The sequence below is a fragment of the Mustelus asterias genome, chromosome 9 (assembly GCF_964213995.1).
Source record: "Mustelus asterias chromosome 9, sMusAst1.hap1.1, whole genome shotgun sequence".
Classification (NCBI taxonomy): domain Eukaryota; kingdom Metazoa; phylum Chordata; class Chondrichthyes; order Carcharhiniformes; family Triakidae; genus Mustelus; species Mustelus asterias.
Genome location: NC_135809.1, coordinates 77,737,031 through 77,759,806, shown reverse-complemented (window position 1 = coordinate 77,759,806; position 22,776 = coordinate 77,737,031). Strand labels below are relative to the sequence as shown.

General features: G+C 37.9%; 1 protein-coding gene across 2 annotated transcripts in view; it reads right to left on the bottom strand.

The window, feature by feature from the left end:
* LOC144498758 (uncharacterized) overlaps positions 1-22,776 on the bottom strand; it is a 65,752-nt gene that overhangs the window by 24,300 nt on the left and 18,676 nt on the right. For both annotated transcript variants that reach the window (XM_078220385.1, XM_078220386.1), the window contains one exon: positions 3,514-5,103. In XM_078220385.1, the coding sequence (XP_078076511.1) occupies positions 3,514-5,103 (1,590 nt within the window). The remainder of the gene's footprint in view (positions 1-3,513; positions 5,104-22,776) is intronic.

Below are 22,776 nucleotides of genomic sequence, written 5' to 3'. Positions count from 1 at the left end.
TATACCCCCCTGACACTGAGGGGCAATTTGGCATGGCCAATCAACATAATCCACACATCTTTGGCCATCTATCTACGTACTCCAAAAGGGAAGGGGCTCTACATGTGTACAACTTGGTCAACAAGGAGAATGAGAGGTTGCATAAAACTAAAGAACAGGACTCTAAGAATGCAAAGAGCAGGAGTGATCTCTCAAAGAGATATAAAGAACAGCAAAGGGGGTTGGTATGAAGAAAGTGGCAAGAGCTGAAGAAGGGGATTATGAGGAAAACTTTGCAAAGAACATCAAGGACAACACAAAAATTTTTTTCCAGCCCCAGCCATGCTGCGACGGGGTGTTACTTTCCAAGATAGAGATCTGGATAGAGTTGATAGAGGGACATAGTTCCTATTGGTAGAAGGACACAGATTTAAGGGGAGTGGCAAAAGAACCAAAGATGACATGAGAAAACATTTTTAATCTGAGTGGTGAGGATCTAGAATGCATTGTAAGACTGCTGGAAGTGAATTCAAAAGAAGTTTTCAAAAGGAAATTTCATAGGCACCAGAACAGAAATGAAATTCAGAGCTACAGGGAATGGAGAGGGAAGTGTAACTAACTAAAATGATCTTCTGAAGAGCCGGTACTGGTTAAACAGGCAGAATGGCCTCCTTCCGTGCTGCAACCATTCTATAATTCTAAAGTTAAAGTGGGTTCCTTAATCACAAACACAGATTATATTACATTTGGAAGTCAAGAAATGTAAGACTGAATAGTTACATTATATCAGTCTGCAGTTAAGGAGAGGAATTAAGAATCAGGGACACAAGGAAACTGAAAATAAGTTAGGAGGTGGAACGATCTAGATTCAACATAAGTTGAAAAAAAGGTGACAAAAAGTGATGAGCTAAAGATTGACAAAATCTCCAGCAGCATTCACTCCAACATGGTAATAGAAGTAGGAGAGAAGATTATTGATGCATTGGCTCAATTTAGAAATCGTCCACTTTGAGTGGAAAATTGCCAATGTCACTCCAATACCTCAGGAAGTTTTAGGAGAGATTAACGAGGAAACTGAGACCTGTTCATCAGTTGTGGGACGGTTACTGGCATCCACTATTTGAAACAGTAAAAGAGATGGCGAGGGAAATAACAAATGCACTAGTGGTAATTTACCAAAATTCGCTGGACTCTGGGGTGGTTCCCGCAGATTGGAAAATAGCAAATGTGATGCCACCGTTTAAAAAAGGAGGTAGACAAAAGGCAGGTAATTATAGGCCAGTTAGCTTAACTTCTGTAGTAGGGAAAATGCTTGAGTCTATCATCAAGGAAGAAATAGCGAGACATCTGGATATAAATTGTCCCATTGGTAAGATGCAGCATGGGTTCATGAAGGGCAGGTCATGTTTGACTAATTTGGTGGAATTCTTTGAGAACATTACATGCGCAGTGGACAATGTGGATGTGATGTATCTGGATTTCCAGAAGGCATTTGACAAGGTGCCGCACCAAAGGTTGCTGCATAAGATAAAGGCGCACGGTATTACGGGTAATGTATTAGCATGGATAGAGGATTGGTTAACTAACAGAAAGCAAAGAGTGGGGGTAAATGGGTGTTTTTCTGGTTGGTGATCAGTGGCAAGTGGTGTGCCTCAGGGATCAGTGTTGGGACTGCAATTGTCTATGATTTACATAGATGATTTGGAGTTGGGGACCAAGTGTAGTGTGTCAAAATTCACAGATGACACTAAGATGAGTGACAGAGCAAAGTGTGCAGAGGAAGCTGAAAGTCTGCAAAGGGATATAGATAGTCTAAGTGAGTAGGTAATGGTCTGGCAGACAGAGTACAATGTTGGTAAATGTGAGTTTATCCATTTTGGCAGGAATAACAGCAAAATGGACTGTTATTTAAATGGTAAAAAATTGCAACATGCTGCTATGCAGAGGGACCTGGGTGTCCTTGTGCAAGAATTACAAGGAGTTGGTTTGCAGGTGCAGCAGGTAATTAAGAAGATCCTTCATTGCTAGAGGGATGGAATTTAAAAACAGTGAGGTTATGTTGCAGCTGTATAAGGTGCTGGTGAGGCCACATCTAGAGTATTGTGTACAGTTTTGGTCTCATAACTTGAGAAAGGATGTACTGGCACTGGAGGGAGTGCAGGGGAGATTCACCAGGTTGATTCCGGAGTTGAGAGGTTGGCTTATGAGGAGAGACTGAGTAGACTGGGGCTATACTCATTGGAATTCAGAAGAATGAGGGGAGATCTTATAGAAACATATAAGATTATGAAGGGAATAGATAAGATAGAAGCAGGGAAGTTATTTCCACTGGCAGGTGAAACTAGAACTAGGGGGCATGGCCTCAAAATAAGGGGGAGCAGATTTAGGACTGAGTTGAGCAGGAACTTCTTCACACAAAGGGTTGTGAATCTGTGGAATTCCTGCCCAGTGAAGCAGTTGAGGCTACCTCATTGAATGTTTTTAAGGCAAGGATAGATAAATGTTTGAACAGTAAAGGAATTAAGGGTTATGGTGAGCGGGCGGGTAAGTGGAGCCGAGTGCATGAAAAGATCAGCCATGATCTTATTGAATGGCGGAGCAGGCTCGAGGGGCCAGATGGCCTACTCCTGCTCCTAGTTCTTATGTTCTTTTATCTCAGAGGACTGGATTATAAAAGGGACAAAAGTAATATTGTACAAAACACTAGTTAAATCCCATTGAAAGTACTCTGTTCAGTTCTAGTACCACATCTCAGGTAGGATATTTAGCTTGGGAGGAAATGCAGATTCACTAGAACGATGCAGGGACTATGAGGACAGATTGCATAGACTAAGCCTGCTTTTTTTGTATTGAAGATTGAGTGGTGATTTAATTAAGGTGTTTAAGATGATCAAATGAGTTGAAGGGTAGATAGAAACCATTTCCTCTGGGAGAGTCTCGAAGGTTGTTCGGAAGTGATATCATCAAACATACTTTCCAGAAAAGTGTAGTGCTAACCTGGAACTTTCTCCACCAAAAAGCTATTTCCATTGAAAATGTGAATATTAAGATTTTTGTTAGCCAGGGGCATTAAGGGTTACTGAACCAAAGTGAGTTGATAGAGTTAAGATACACATCATAGATGGTCTAAATGAATAGAAGAACAGGTTCAAGGGGCTGAATGGCCTGCTCTTGTCCCCAAGATGGTCTAAATGAGGAAGGAGATGGTCAGTTTTAATCAAGGAGGAGTGTCAGTTGCTGAATCTCAGGAAGGATGTATTGGTTTTGGAGAAGAATACGACAATGGGTAGTTTCAGGATGAAGTAATTGGAGGTTTAGTTAAAGAGGTATCATTGCATATTGAAAGTAACTGAGCTCAGTTTCTTTCTATGTGCAATGATACCTCAGTAGCATCATTGTTCCAGAACGAAGTCTGTGACAATGGAAATACCGAGATCTCAATCAGAATATTAACAGTAATTGAGGGACAATGAACAGGGAAACATGCAAATCAGGTGGAAAAGAGCCAATCACAATACTAGAACCCATCCATACCGTAATGTGGCATGCCTTCTGTGAACAACGGCATTTGAGTGACCTGATTAGTTGTCACACGCGTTGTAGCAATCCATCCAAAGTTAGAAGTGGAGTAAATTCTTGTGGCGTGTTTTGTTCCAGGAGTCATGAACTTTAATTGACCTGTAGACTGTTTGGAGGAAGTGGTAGGGGGGTTTATTTCTCGCTTTTCATTAGCATTTATTGGGTCATTGATGGAGGACGCTTCAGGTGAATGAAACAAAGAGGCAGTCAGCCGGTCTGGTACGGTGGAAGAAGACATGGCAGTTGTCGATGAATAGACAGGAAGCCTTTCAGTTGGGGTCTGTTTAATCTCAACATCTTGCAGAGTTGTGCTGGCTGGAAGATCACTCTCTTCTCCTGAATTTGGGCCAGTTTGTTGGCTGGTGGACACTCTTGCAGCATCCGTCGTTGCTGTAAAATCTGGAGGAAAATTTACAAGACCCGGTGGCTCAGACCTCAAAATCTCAGGGGTACTCCCACTTTCTACAAACAGGATAGCTGGCTCTGGAGATACTGAGATCGAGAACCTTCGATTATCACCCAAGGCTGTACTATATTCTGAGAGAGTGGGTTCCGAGCTCAGTATTTCAGAAGTACTCCCACTTTCCACAGTCAAACTACTTGGGTCAGGAGATGATGCTTTAGAAGGCATCCATTTTGTATCGAATACTGTGGCCGTCATTAGATCCAAGTGCACTTTGGCAGATGCTGAACTCGGTATTTCAGGAGTGCTCTCCCTTTCCACAGTCTGCTCAGCAGATGCTGTGACGGTGAATGTTTCTCTCCCATCTGATGTTTTAACTGATCTATGGTCCAAAAGGGGTCTGGAACTAAAGATTCTGAGATGAGTTGTCATTCCCTCAGGTAGCTCAGTGGGATTTGGGGTCATTGGGATTGCGGATGTCCCACCCTGACGATCAAACTTTGTGGGCGTTTGTGTGGTTTCAGAAGACCAGGTGGAAGTTACACCAGACATATTTTCATGTTCACTTTTAGTATTTGTTTGCAACATTGACAAACCTTCCAGGGTGGGTGAGAAATCAGACTTGTCTATGTTGACCTTGTTGGTGCCTATTGTTGCATTCATTCTTGTGGCATTGCCTGAGATCACTGCAGAAGGGGAAGGCTGCACAATGCTGCCTAGAGTAGTCAAGTCTCTATCTGAATGATGCTCCAGTTTGGCTTCTGTAACTTGGTTCTCCATGTTTAATGGTATTTTCCGACTTGACCCAATGTATGGCGTCCTATCACCAGCAGACCGAGAGACATGCATTGCCAACGTTGTTTTACTGAGGCTGTTTGTTACGTATTCTAGCATTGTAGGTAGTGGACCTCGCTTCACCGTAAAGACTGGAGTCACACTGGATTTAGGTCTGGTTGTCTGCTCTTCAAGAAGACTTGAATTCTCAACTGAAGGTGGCTCTGTTGAGTGGATGCCTGACGGTGATGAACTGTGGGGTGGCGATTCAGCAGGCTCCGGTGATAGAGATGGTGATTTACTTCCTTCTGACATCACGTCACCGGTAATAATGTCATGATTCTTTGCTGAAGTGACCAGTGGGTGTCCTACATGTATTAAAAAAGAAGAAATACAATAATTAACTTCTATTACTCAGAATGCTCACTGTAACTTCACAGGGAGATTACTCCGAAATACTTCATTGAAATATCAGTGAATACATTTTCCACACATACTGAAGATCAAACTAAATCTGCAGTGATAATGACTGTTTCACACACTGTACATCAAAGTGAGTCTATATTGAACATTACTGTTTCACACTGTACATCAATGTGAGTCAATAGTGAACATTACTGTTTCACACACTGTACATCAATGTGAGTCTATAGTGAACATTACTGTTTCACACACTGTACATCAATGTGAGTCTATAGTGAACATTACTGTTTCACACACTGTACATCAATGTGAGTCTATAGTGAAAATTACTGTTTCACACACTGTACATCAATGTGTGTCGAAAGTGACTGTTACTGTTTCACACACTGGACAGCAATATGAGTCTATAGTGAACATTACTGTTTCACACACTGTACATCAATGTGTGTCGAAAGTGACTGTTACTGTTTCACACACTGTACAGCAATATGAGTCTATAGTGAACATTACAATTTCACACACTGTACATCAATGTGACTCTGTAGTGAACATTACCGTTTCACACACTGTACATCAATGTGAGTCTATAGTGAACATTACTGTTTCACAAACTGTACATCAATGTGAGTCTATAGTGAGCATTACTGTTTCACACGGTGTACACCAATGCGAGTCTATAGTGAACGTTTCTGTTTCTCACACTGTACATCAATGTTAGTCCAAAGTGAATATTACTGTTTCACACTCTGTACATCAATGTGAGTCGATAGTGAACATTACAATTTCACACACTGTACATCAATGTGAGTATATGGTGAACATTACTGTTTCACACACTGTACATCAATGTGAGTCAATAGTGAACGTTTCTGTTTCTCACACTGTACATCAATGTGAGTCTATAGTGAACATTACTGTTTCACACACTGTGCATCAATGTGAGTCTATAGTGAAGATTACTGTTTTACACACTGTACATCAATGTGAGTCTATCGTGAACATTACTGTTTCACACACTGTACACCAATGTGAGCCTATAGTGAACATTTCTGTTTTCACACACTGTACATCAATGTGAGTCTATAGTGATCATTATTGTTATACGCACTGTACATCAATGTGAGTCTATAGTGAACATTACTGTTTCACACATTGTACATCAATGTGAGTCTATCGTGAAGATTACTGTTTCACACACTGTACATCAATGTGAGTCTATAGTGAACATTACTGTTTCACACAATGTACATCAATGTGAGTCTATAGTGAACATTACTGTTTCACACACTGTACATCAATGTGAGTCTCTAGTGAACGTTACTGTTTCACACACTGTACATCAATGTGGGTCTATAGTGAATATTACTGTTTCACAGACTGTACATCAATGTGAGTCTATAGTGAACATTTCTGTTTCTCACACTGAACATCAATGTTAGTCCAAAGCGAATATTACTGTTTCACACTCTGTACATCAATGTGAGTCGATAGTGAACATTACTATTTCACACACTGTACATCAATGTGAGTCTAAAGTGACTGTTAGCTTTCACACACTGTATATCAATGTGAGTCTCTAGTGAACATTACTGTTTCACACACTGTACATCAATGTGACTCTGTAGTGAACATTACGGTTTCACACACTGTACACCAATGTGACTCTGTAGTGAACATTATTGTTTCACACACTGTACATCAATGTGAGTCTATAGTGAACATTACTGTTTCACACACTGTACATCAATGTGAGTCTATAGTGAACATTACTGTTTTACACACTGTACATCAATGTGAGTTTATCGTGAACATTACTGTTTCACACACTGTACATCAATGTGAGTCTATAGTGAACATTACTGTTTTACACACTGTACATCAATGTGAGTCTATCGTGAACATTACTGTTTCACACACTGTACACCAATGTGAGCCTATAGTGAACATTACTGTTTTCACACACTGTACATCAATGTGAGTCTATAGTGATCATTATTGTTATACGCACTGTACATCAATGTGTCTATAGTGAACATTACTGTTTCACACATTGTACATCGATGTGAGTCTATAGTGAACATTACTGTTTCACACACTGTACATCAATGTGAGTCTATAGTGAACATTACTGTTTCACATACTGTACATCAATGTGAGTCTAGAGTGAACATTACTGTTTCACACACTGTACATCAATGTGAGTCTATAGTGATCATTACTGTTTCACACACTGTACATCAATGTGAGTCTAAAGTGACTTACGCTTTCACACACTGTGCATCAATGTGAGTCTATAGTGAACATTACTGTTTCACACACTGCACATCAAAGTGAGTATATGGTGAACATTACAATTTCACACACTGTACATCAATGTGAGTCTATAGTGAACATTACTGTTTCACACACTGTGCATCAATGTGAGTCTATAGTGAACATTACTGTTTCACACACTGTACATCAAAGTGAGTATATGGTGAACATTACTGTTTCACACACTGTACATCAATGTGAGTCTACAGTGAACATTACTGTTTCACACACTGCACATCAAAGTGAGTATATGGTGAACATTACTGTTTCACACACTGCACATCAATGTGAGTCTATAGTGAACATTACTGTTTCACACACTGTACATCAATGTGAGTCTCTAGTGAACATTACTGTTTCACACACTGTACATCAATGTGAGTCTATAGTGAATATTACTGTTTCACACACTGCACATCAATGTGAGTCTATAGTGAACATTACTGTTTCACAAACTGTACATCAATGTGAGTCTAAAGTGACTGTTACGCTTTCACACACTGTACCTCAAAGTGAGTCTATAGTGAACATTACTGTTTCACACACTGTACACCAATGTGACTCTGTAGTGAACATTACTGTTTCACACACTGTACATCAATATGAGTCGAAAGAGACTTACTGTTTCACACACTGTACATCAATGTGAGTCTATAGTGAACATTTCTGTTTCACACACTGTACGTCAATGTGAGTCTAAAGTGACTGTTACGCTTTCACACACTGTACCTCAAAGTGAGTCTACAGTGAACATTACTGTTTCACACACTGTACACCAATGTGACTCTGTAGTGAACATTACTGTTTCACACACTGTACATCAATATGAGTCGATAGAGACTGTTACTGTTTCACACACTGTACATCAATATGAGTCGAAAGAGACTGTTACTGTTTCACACACTGTACATCAATGTGAGTCTAAAGTTACTGTTACTTTTTCACACACTTTGCAGCAATATGTTTCTATGGTGAACTTTTCTGTTCACACACTGTACATCAATGTGACTCTGTAGTGAACATTACTTTTTCACACACTGCACATCAAAGTGAGTTTATGGTGAACATTACTGTTTCACACACTGTACATTAATGTGAGTCTATAGTGAACATTACTGTTTCACACACTACACATCAAAGTGAGTATATGGTGAACATTACTGTTTCACACACTGTACATCAATGTGAGTCTATAGTGAACATTACTGTTTCACACACTGTACATCAAAGTGAGTATATGGTGAACATTACAATTTCACACACTGTACATCAATGTGAGTCTATAGTGAACATTACTGTTTCACACACTGCACATCAAAGTGAGTATATGGTGAACATTACAATTTCACACACTGTACATCAATGTGAGTCTATAGTGAACATTACAATTTCACACACTGTACATCAATGTGAGTCTATACTGAACATTACTGTTTCACACACTGTGCATCAATGTGAGTCTATAGTGAACATTACTGTTTCACACACTGTACATCAAAGTGAGTATATGGTGAACATTACTGTTTCACACACTGTACATCAAAGTGAGTATATGGTGAACATTACTGTTTCACACACTGTACATCAATGTGAGTCTACAGTGAACATTACTGTTTCACACACTGCACATCAAAGTGAGTATATGGTGAACATTACTGTTTCACATACTGTACATCAATGTGAGTCTATCATGAACATTACTGTTTCACACACTGTACATCAATGTGAGTCTATAGTGAACTTTACTGTTTCACACACTGTACATCAAAGTGAGTCTATAGTGAACATTACTGTTTCACACACTGTACATCAATGTGAGTCTATAGTGAACATTACTGTTTCACACACTGTACATCAATGTGAGTCTAAAGTGACTTACGCTTTCACACACTGTGCATCAATGTGAGTCTATAGTGAACATTACTGTTTCACACACTGCACATCAAAGTGAGTATATGGTGAACATTACAATTTCACACACTGTACATCAATGTGAGTCTATAGTGAACATTACTGTTTCACACACTGCACATCAAAGTGAGTATATGGTGAACATTACTGTTTCACACACTGTACATCAGTGTGAGTCTATAGTGAACATTCCTGTTTCACACACTGTACATCAATGTGAGTCTATAGTGAACATTACTGTTTCACACACTGTACATCAATGTGAGTCTATAGTGAACATTACTGTTTCACACACTGTACATCAATGTGAGTCTATAGTGAACTTTACTGTTTCACACACTGTACATCAAAGTGAGTCTATAGTGAACATTACTGTTTCACACACTGTACATCAATGTGAGTCTATAGTGAACATTACTGTTTCACACACTGTACATCAATGTGAGTCTAAAGTGACTTACGCTTTCACACACTGTGCATCAATGTGAGTCTATAGTGAACATTACTGTTTCACACACTGTACATCAAAGTGAGTATATGGTGAACATTACTGTTTCACACACTGTACATCAATGTGAGTCTACAGTGAACATTACTGTTTCACACACTGCACATCAAAGTGAGTATATGGTGAACATTACTGTTTCACACACTGTACATCAGTGTGAGTCTATAGTGAACATTCCTGTTTCACACACTGTACATCAATGTGAGTCTATAGTGAACATTACTGTTTCACACACTGTACATCAATGTGAGTCTATAGTGAACATTACTGTTTCACACACTGTACATCAAAGTGAGTATATGGTGAACATTACTGTTTCACACACTGTACATCAATGTGAGTCTACAGTGAACATTACTGTTTCACACACTGCACATCAAAGTGAGTATATGGTGAACATTACTGTTTCACATACTGTACATCAATGTGAGTCTATCATGAACATTACTGTTTCACACACTGTACATCAATGTGAGTCTATAGTGAACTTTACTGTTTCACACACTGTACATCAAAGTGAGTCTATAGTGAACATTACTGTTTCACACACTGTACATCAATGTGAGTCTATAGTGAACATTACTGTTTCACACACTGTACATCAATGTGAGTCTAAAGTGACTTACGCTTTCACACACTGTGCATCAATGTGAGTCTATAGTGAACATTACTGTTTCACACACTGCACATCAAAGTGAGTATATGGTGAACATTACAATTTCACACACTGTACATCAATGTGAGTCTATAGTGAACATTACTGTTTCACACACTGCACATCAAAGTGAGTATATGGTGAACATTACTGTTTCACACACTGTACATCAGTGTGAGTCTATAGTGAACATTCCTGTTTCACACACTGTACATCAATGTGAGTCTATAGTGAACATTACTGTTTCACACACTGTACATCAATGTGAGTCTATAGTGAACATTACTGTTTCACACACTGTACATCAATGTGAGTCTATAGTGAACTTTACTGTTTCACACACTGTACATCAAAGTGAGTCTATAGTGAACATTACTGTTTCACACACTGTACATCAATGTGAGTCTATAGTGAACATTACTGTTTCACACACTGTACATCAATGTGAGTCTAAAGTGACTTACGCTTTCACACACTGTGCATCAATGTGAGTCTATAGTGAACATTACTGTTTCACACACTGTACATCAAAGTGAGTATATGGTGAACATTACTGTTTCACACACTGTACATCAATGTGAGTCTACAGTGAACATTACTGTTTCACACACTGCACATCAAAGTGAGTATATGGTGAACATTACTGTTTCACACACTGTACATCAGTGTGAGTCTATAGTGAACATTCCTGTTTCACACACTGTACATCAATGTGAGTCTATAGTGAACATTACTGTTTCACACACTGTACATCAATGTGAGTCTATAGTGAACATTACTGTTTCACACACTGTACATCAATGTGAGTCTAAAGTTACTGTTACGTTTTCACACACTTTGCAGCAATATGTGTCTATGGTGAACATTACTGTTCACACACTATGCATCAATCTGAGTCTATAATGAATATTACTGTTTCACACACTGTACATCAATGTGAGTCTATAGTGAACATTACTGTTTCACACACTGTACATAAAAGTGAGTCTATAGTGAACATTACTGTTTCACACACTGTACATCAATGTGAGTCTATAGTGAACATTACTGTTTCACACACTGTACATCAATGTGAGTCTAAAGTTACTGTTACGTTTTCACACACTTTGCAGCAATATGTGTCTATGGTGAACATTACTGTTCACACACTATGCATCAATGTGAGTCTATAATGAATATTACTGTTTCACACACTGTACATCAATGTGAGTCTATAGTGAACATTACTGTTTCACACACTGTACATCACTGTGAGTCTAAAGTGACTTACGCTTTCACACACTGTGCATCAATGTGAGTCTATAGTGAACATTACTGTTTCACACACTGTACATCAATGTGAGTCTCTAGTGAACATTACTGTTTCACACACTGTACATCAATGTGAGTCTATAGTGACTGTTACTGCTTCACACATTGTACATCAATGTGAGTCTATTGTGAACATTACTGTTTTCACACACTGTACACCAATGTGAGTCTATAGTGATCATTATTGTTATACGCACTGTACATCAATGTGAGTCTCTAGTGAACGTTACTGTTTCACACACTGTACATCAATGTGAGTCGATAGTGAATATTACTGTTTCACACACTGTACACCAATGTGAGCCTATAGTGAACATTACTGTTTTCACACACTGTACATCAATGTGAGTCTATAGTGAACATTTCTGTTTCTCACACTGAACATCAATGTTAGTCCAAAGCGAATATTACTGTTTCACACACTGTACACCAATGTGAGCCTATAGTGAACATTACTGTTTCACACACTTTGCAGCAATATGTTTCTATGGTGAACTTTTCTGTTCACACACTGTACATCAATGTGACTCTGTAGTGAACATTACTGTTCACACACTGTGCATCAATGTGAGTCTATAGTGAACATTACTGTTTCACACACTGTACATCAATGTGAGTCTATAGTGAACATTACTGTTTCACACACTGTACATCAATGTGAGTCTATAGTGAACATTACTGTTTCACACACTGTACATCAATGTGAGTCTCTAGTGAACATTACTGTTTCACACACTGTACATCAATGTGAGTCTATAGTGAATATTACTGTTTCACACACTGCACATCAATGTGAGTCTATAGTGAACATTTCTGTTTCACACACTGTACATCAATGTGAGTCTATAGTGAATATTACTGTTTCACACACTGCACATCAATGTGAGTCTCTGGTGAACATTACTGTTTCACACACTGTACATCAATGTGAGTCTCTAGTGAACATTACTGTTTCACACACTGTACATCAATGTGAGTCTATAGTGAATATTACTGTTTCACACACTGTACATCAATGTGAGTCTCTAGTGAATATTACTGTTTCACACACTGTACATCAATGTGAGTCTCTAGTGAACATTACTGTTTCACACACTGTACATCAATGTGAGTCTATAGTGAATATTACTGTTTCACACACTGCACATCAATGTGAGTCTATAGTGAACATTACTGTTTCACACACTGTACATCAATGTGAGTCTATAGTGAACATTACTGTTTCACACACTGTACATCAAAGTGAGTATCTGGTGAACATTACAATTTCACACACTGTACATCAATGTGAGTCTATAGTGAACATTACTGTTTCACACACTGCACATCAAAGTGAGTATATGGTGAACATTACAATTTCACACACAGTACATCAATGTGAGTATATGGTGAACATTACTGTTTCACACACTGTACATCAGTGTGAGTCTATAGTGAACATTACTGTTTCACACACTGTACATCAATGTGAGTCTATAGTGAACTTTACTGTTTCACACACTGGACATCAAAGTGAGTCTATAGTGAACATTACTGTTTCACACACTGTACATCAATGTGAGTCTATAGTGAACATTACTGTTTCACACACTGTACATCAATGTGAGTCTAAAGTGACCGTTACTGTTTCACACACTGTACATCAATGTGAGTCTATCGTGAACATTACTGTTTCACACACTGTACACCAATGTTAGTCTATAGTGAACATTACTGTTTCACACACTGTACACCAATGTTAGTCGATAGTGAACATTACTGTTTCACACACTGTACATCAATGTGAGTCTATCGTGAACATTACTGTTTCACACACTGTACATCAATGTGAGTCTAAAGTGAACATTACTGTTTCACACACTGTACATCAATGTGAGTCTATCATGAACATTACTGTTTCACACACTGTACATCAATGTGAGTCTAAAGTGAACATTACTGTTTCACACACTGTACATCAATGTGAGTCTAAAGTGAACATTACTGTTTCACACACTGTACATCAATGTGAGTCTATAGTGAACATTACTGTTTCACATACTGTACATCAATGTGAGTCTATAGTGAACATTACTGTTTCACACACTGTACATCAATGTGAGTCTATTGTGAACATTACTGTTTTCACACACTGTACGCCAATGTGAGTCTATAGTGATCATTATTGTAATACGCACTGTACATCAATGTGAGTCTCTAGTGAACGTTACTGTTTCACACACTGTACATCAATGTGAGTCGATAGTGAATATTACTGTTTCACACACTGTGCACCAATGTGAGCCTATAGTGAACATTACTGTTTTCACACACTGTACATCAATGTGAGTCTATAGTGAACATTTCTGTTTCTCACACTGAACATCAATGTTAGTCCAAAGCGAATATTACTGTTTCACACACTGTACACCAATGTGAGCCTATAGTGAACATTACTGTTTCACACACTTTGCAGCAATATGTTTCTATGGTGAACTTTTCTGTTCACACACTGTACATCAATGTGACTCTGTAGTGAACATTACTGTTCACACACTGTGCATCAATGTGAGTCTATAGTGAACATTACTGTTTCACACACTGTACATCAATGTGAGTCTATAGTGAACATTACTGTTTCACACACTGTACATCAATGTGACTCTGTAGTGAACATTACTGTTCACACACTGTGCATCAATGTGAGTCTATAGTGAACATTACTGTTTCACACACTGTACATCAATGTGAGTCTATAGTGAACATTACTGTTTCACACACTGTACATCAATGTGAGTCTATAGTGAACATTACTGTTTCACACACTGTACATCAATGTGAGTCTCTAGTGAACATTACTGTTTCACACACTGTACACCAATGTGAGTCTATAGTGAATATTACTGTTTCACACACTGCACATCAATGTGAGTCTATAGTGAACATTTCTGTTTCACACACTGTACATCAATGTGAGTCTATAGTGAATATTACTGTTTCACACACTGCACATCAATGTGAGTCTCTAGTGAACATTACTGTTTCACACACTGTACATCAATGTGAGTCTCTAGTGAACATTACTGTTTCACACACTGTACATCAATGTGAGTCTATAGTGAATATTACTGTTTCACACACTGTACATCAATGTGAGTCTCTAGTGAATATTACTGTTTCACACACTGTACATCAATGTGAGTCTCTAGTGAACATTACTGTTTCACACACTGTACATCAATGTGAGTCTATAGTGAATATTACTGTTTCACACACTGCACATCAATGTGAGTCTATAGTGAACATTACTGTTTCACACACTGTACATCAATGTGAGTCTAAAGTGAACATTACTGTTTCACACACTGTACATCAAAGTGAGTATCTGGTGAACATTACAATTTCACACACTGTACATCAATGTGAGTCTATAGTGAACATTACTGTTTCACACACTGCACATCAAAGTGAGTATATGGTGAACATTACAATTTCACACACAGTACATCAATGTGAGTATATGGTGAACATTACTGTTTCACACACTGTACATCAGTGTGAGTCTATAGTGAACATTACTGTTTCACACACTGTACATCAATGTGAGTCTATAGTGAACTTTACTGTTTCACACACTGTACATCAAAGTGAGTCTATAGTGAACATTACTGTTTCACACACTGTACATCAATGTGAGTCTATAGTGAACATTACTGTTTCACACACTGTACATCAATGTGAGTCTAAAGTGACCGTTACTGTTTCACACACTGTACATCAATGTGAGTCTATCATGAACATTACTGTTTCACACACTGTACACCAATGTTAGTCTATAGTGAACATTACTGTTTCACACACTGTACACCAATGTTAGTCGATAGTGAACATTACTGTTTCACACACTGTACATCAATGTGAGTCTATCGTGAACATTACTGTTTCACACACTGTACATCAATGTGAGTCTAAAGTGAACATTACTGTTTCACACACTGTACATCAATGTGAGTCTATCATGAACATTACTGTTTCACACACTGTACATCAATGTGAGTCTAAAGTGAACATTACTGTTTCACACACTGTACATCAATGTGAGTCTAAAGTGAACATTACTGTTTCACACACTGTACATCAATGTGAGTCTAAAGTGAACATTACTGTTTCACACACTGTACATCAATGTGAGTCTATCGTGAACATTACTGTTTCACACACTGTACATCAATGTGAGTCTAAAGTGAACATTACTGTTTCACACACTGTACATCAATGTGAGTCTAAAGTGAACATTACTGTTTCACACACTGTACATCAATGTGAGTCTAAAGTGAACATTACTGTTTCACACACTGTACACCAATGTTAGTCTATAGTGAACATTACTGTTTCACACACTGTACACCAATGTTAGTCTATAGTGAACATTACTGTTTCACACACTGTACATCAATGTGAGTCTATAGTGAACATTACTGTTTCACACACTTTGCAGCAATGTGAGTCGATGGTGAACTTTTCTGTTCACACACTGTACATCAATGTGAGTCTAAAGTGACTGTTACTGTTTCACACATTGTACATCAATGTGAGTCTATAGTGAACATTTCTGTTTCACACACTGTATATCAATGTGAGTCTATGGTGAACATTACTGTTTCACACACTGTACATGAATGTGAGTCGATAGTGAACATTACTGTTTCACACACTGTACATCAATGTGAATCGATGGTGAACATTACTGTTTCACACACTGTACATCAATATGAGTCTAAAGAGACTGTTACTGTTTCACACGTTTTGCACACTGTACATCAATGTGAGTCTATAGTGACCATTACTGTTTCACACACTGAACATCAGTGTGAGTCTATCGTGAACATTACTGTTTCACACACTTTGCAGCAATATGTTTCTATGGTGAACTTTTCTGTTCACACACTGTACATCAATGTGACTCTGTAGTGAACATTACTGTTCACACACTGTGCATCAATGTGAGTCTATAGTGAACATTACTGTTTCACACACTGTACATCAATGTGAGTCTATAGTGAACATTACTGTTTCACACACTGTACATCAATGTGAGTCTATAGTGAACATTACTGTTTCACACACTGTACATCAATGTGAGTCTCTAGTGAACATTACTGTTTCACACACTGTACATCAATGTGAGTCTATAGTGAATATTACTGTTTCACACACTGCACATCAATGTGAGTCTATAGTGAACATTTCTGTTTCACACACTGTACATCAATGTGAGTCTATAGTGAATATTACTGTTTCACACACTGCACATCAATGTGAGTCTCTCGTGAACATTACTGTTTCACACACTGTACATCAATGTGAGTCTCTAGTGAACATTACTGTTTCACACACTGTACATCAATGTGAGTCTATAGTGAATATTACTGTTTCACACACTGTACATCAATGTGAGTCTCTAGTGAATATTACTGTTTCACACACTGTACATCAATGTGAGTCTCTAGTGAACATTACTGTTTCACACACTGTACATCAATGTGAGTCTATAGTGAATATTACTGTTTCACACACTGCACATCAATGTGAGTCTATAGTGAACATTACTGTTTCACACACTGTACATCAATGTGAGTCTATAGTGAACATTACTGTTTCACACACTGTACATCAAAGTGAGTATCTGGTGAACATTACAATTTCACACACTGTACATCAATGTGAGTCGATAGTGAATATTACTGTTTCACACACTGTGCACCAATGTGAGCCTATAGTGAACATTACTGTTTTCACACACTGTACATCAATGTGAGTCTATAGTGAACATTTCTGTTTCTCACACTGAACATCAATGTTAGTCCAAAGCGAATATTACTGTTTCACACACTGTACACCAATGTGAGCCTATAGTGAACATTACTGTTTCACACACTTTGCAGCAATATGTTTCTATGGTGAACTTTTCTGTTCACACACTGTACATCAATGTGACTCTGTAGTGAACATTACTGTTCACACACTGTGCATCAATGTGAGTCTATAGTGAACATTACTGTTTCACACACTGTACATCAATGTGAGTCTATAGTGAACATTACTGTTTCACACACTGTACATCAATGTGAGTCTATAGTGAACATTACTGTTTCACACACTGTACATCAATGTGAGTCTCTAGTGAACATTACTGTTTCACACACTGTACACCAATGTGAGTCTATAGTGAATATTACTGTTTCACACACTGCACATCAATGTGAGTCTATAGTGAACATTTCTGTTTCACACACTGTACATCAATGTGAGTCTATAGTGAATATTACTGTTTCACACACTGCACATCAATGTGAGTCTCTAGTGAACATTACTGTTTCACACACTGTACATCAATGTGAGTCTCTAGTGAACATTACTGTTTCACACACTGTACATCAATGTGAGTCTATAGTGAATATTACTGTTTCACACACTGTACATCAATGTGAGTCTCTAGTGAATATTACTGTTTCACACACTGTACATCAATGTGAGTCTCTAGTGAACATTACTGTTTCACACACTGTACATCAATGTGAGTCTATAGTGAATATTACTGTTTCACACACTGCACATCAATGTGAGTCTATAGTGAACATTACTGTTTCACACACTGTACATCAATGTGAGTCTAAAGTGAACATTACTGTTTCACACACTGTACATCAAAGTGAGTATCTGGTGAACATTACAATTTCACACACTGTACATCAATGTGAGTCTATAGTGAACATTACTGTTTCACACACTGCACATCAAAGTGAGTATATGGTGAACATTACAATTTCACACACAGTACATCAATGTGAGTATATGGTGAACATTACTGTTTCACACACTGTACATCAGTGTGAGTCTATAGTGAACATTACTGTTTCACACACTGTACATCAATGTGAGTCTATAGTGAACTTTACTGTTTCACACACTGTACATCAAAGTGAGTCTATAGTGAACATTACTGTTTCACACACTGTACATCAATGTGAGTCTATAGTGAACATTACTGTTTCACACACTGTACATCAATGTGAGTCTAAAGTGACCGTTACTGTTTCACACACTGTACATCAAAGTGAGTCTATCATGAACATTACTGTTTCACACACTGTACACCAATGTTAGTCTATAGTGAACATTACTGTTTCACACACTGTACACCAATGTTAGTCGATAGTGAACATTACTGTTTCACACACTGTACATCAATGTGAGTCTATCGTGAACATTACTGTTTCACACACTGTACATCAATGTGAGTCTAAAGTGAACATTACTGTTTCACACACTGTACATCAATGTGAGTCTATCATGAACATTACTGTTTCACACACTGTACATCAATGTGAGTCTAAAGTGAACATTACTGTTTCACACACTGTACATCAATGTGAGTCTAAAGTGAACATTACTGTTTCACACACTGTACATCAATGTGAGTCTAAAGTGAACATTACTGTTTCACACACTGTACATCAATGTGAGTCTATCGTGAACATTACTGTTTCACACACTGTACATCAATGTGAGTCTAAAGTGAACATTACTGTTTCACACACTGTACATCAATGTGAGTCTAAAGTGAACATTACTGTTTCACACACTGTACATCAATGTGAGTCTAAAGTGAACATTACTGTTTCACACACTGTACATCAATGTGAGTCTAAAGTGAACATTACTGTTTCACACACTGTACACCAATGTTAGTCTATAGTGAACATTACTGTTTCACACACTGTACACCAATGTTAGTCTATAGTGAACATTACTGTTTCACACACTGTACATCAATGTGAGTCTATAGTGAACATTACTGTTTCACACACTTTGCAGCAATGTGAGTCGATGGTGAACTTTTCTGTTCACACACTGTACATCAATGTGAGTCTAAAGTGACTGTTACTGTTTCACACATTGTACATCAATGTGAGTCTATAGTGAACATTTCTGTTTCACACACTGTATATCAATGTGAGTCTATGGTGAACATTACTGTTTCACACACTGTACATGAATGTGAGTCGATAGTGAACATTACTGTTTCACACACTGTACATCAATGTGAATCGATGGTGAACATTACTGTTTCACACACTGTACATCAATATGAGTCTAAAGAGACTGTTACTGTTTCACACGTTTTGCACACTGTACATCAATGTGAGTCTATAGTGACCATTACTGTTTCACACACTGAACATCAGTGTGAGTCTATCGTGAACATTACTGTTTCACACACTTTGCAGCAATATGTTTCTATGGTGAACTTTTCTGTTCACACACTGTACATCAATGTGACTCTGTAGTGAACATTACTGTTCACACACTGTGCATCAATGTGAGTCTATAGTGAACATTACTGTTTCACACACTGTACATCAATGTGAGTCTATAGTGAACATTACTGTTTCACACACTGTACATCAATGTGAGTCTATAGTGAACATTACTGTTTCACACACTGTACATCAATGTGAGTCTCTAGTGAACATTACTGTTTCACACACTGTACATCAATGTGAGTCTATAGTGAATATTACTGTTTCACACACTGCACATCAATGTGAGTCTATAGTGAACATTTCTGTTTCACACACTGTACATCAATGTGAGTCTATAGTGAATATTACTGTTTCACACACTGCACATCAATGTGAGTCTCTCGTGAACATTACTGTTTCACACACTGTACATCAATGTGAGTCTCTAGTGAACATTACTGTTTCACACACTGTACATCAATGTGAGTCTATAGTGAATATTACTGTTTCACACACTGTACATCAATGTGAGTCTCTAGTGAATATTACTGTTTCACACACTGTACATCAATGTGAGTCTCTAGTGAACATTACTGTTTCACACACTGTACATCAATGTGAGTCTATAGTGAATATTACTGTTTCACACACTGCACATCAATGTGAGTCTATAGTGAACATTACTGTTTCACACACTGTACATCAATGTGAGTCTATAGTGAACATTACTGTTTCACACACTGTACATCAAAGTGAGTATCTGGTGAACATTACAATTTCACACACTGTACATCAATGTGAGTCGATAGTGAATATTACTGTTTCACACACTGTGCACCAATGTGAGCCTATAGTGAACATTACTGTTTTCACACACTGTACATCAATGTGAGTCTATAGTGAACATTTCTGTTTCTCACACTGAACATCAATGTTAGTCCAAAGCGAATATTACTGTTTCACACACTGTACACCAATGTGAGCCTATAGTGAACATTACTGTTTCACACACTTTGCAGCAATATGTTTCTATGGTGAACTTTTCTGTTCACACACTGTACATCAATGTGACTCTGTAGTGAACATTACTGTTCACACACTGTGCATCAATGTGAGTCTATAGTGAACATTACTGTTTCACACACTGTACATCAATGTGAGTCTATAGTGAACTTTACTGTTTCACACACTGTACATCAATGTGAGTCTATAGTGAACATTACTGTTTCACACACTGTACATCAATGTGAGTCTCTAGTGAACATTACTGTTTCACACACTGTACACCAATGTGAGTCTATAGTGAATATTACTGTTTCACACACTGCACATCAATGTGAGTCTATAGTGAACATTTCTGTTTCACACACTGTACATCAATGTGAGTCTATAGTGAATATTACTGTTTCACACACTGCACATCAATGTGAGTCTCTAGTGAACATTACTGTTTCACACACTGTACATCAATGTGAGTCTCTAGTGAACATTACTGTTTCACACACTGTACATCAATGTGAGTCTATAGTGAATATTACTGTTTCACACACTGTACATCAATGTGAGTCTCTAGTGAATATTACTGTTTCACACACTGTACATCAATGTGAGTCTCTAGTGAACATTACTGTTTCACACACTGTACATCAATGTGAGTCTATAGTGAATATTACTGTTTCACACACTGCACATCAATGTGAGTCTATAGTGAACATTACTGTTTCACACACTGTACATCAATGTGAGTCTATAGTGAATATTACTGTTTCACACACTGCACATCAATGTGAGTCTATAGTGAACATTACTGTTTCACACACTGTACATCAATGTGAGTCTATAGTGAATATTACTGTTTCACACACTGCACATCAATGTGAGTCTATAGTGAACATTACTGTTTCACACACTGTACATCAATGTGAGTCTAAAGTGAACATTACTGTTTCACACACTGTACATCAAAGTGAGTATCTGGTGAACATTACAATTTCACACACTGTACATCAATGTGAGTCTATAGTGAACATTACTGTTTCACACACTGCACATCAAAGTGAGTATATGGTGAACATTACAATTTCACACACAGTACATCAATGTGAGTATATGGTGAACATTACTGTTTCACACACTGTACATCAGTGTGAGTCTATAGTGAACATTACTGTTTCACACACTGTACATCAATGTGAGTCTATAGTGAACTTTACTGTTTCACACACTGTACATCAAAGTGAGTCTATAGTGAACATTACTGTTTCACACACTGTACATCAATGTGAGTCTATAGTGAACATTACTGTTTCACACACTGTACATCAATGTGAGTCTAAAGTGACCGTTACTGTTTCACACACTGTACATCAAAGTGAGTCTATCATGAACATTACTGTTTCACACACTGTACACCAATGTTAGTCTATAGTGAACATTACTGTTTCACACACTGTACACCAATGTTAGTCGATAGTGAACATTACTGTTTCACACACTGTACATCAATGTGAGTCTATCGTGAACATTACTGTTTCACACACTGTACATCAATGTGAGTCTAAAGTGAACATTACTGTTTCACACACTGTACATCAATGTGAGTCTATCATGAACATTACTGTTTCACACACTGTAC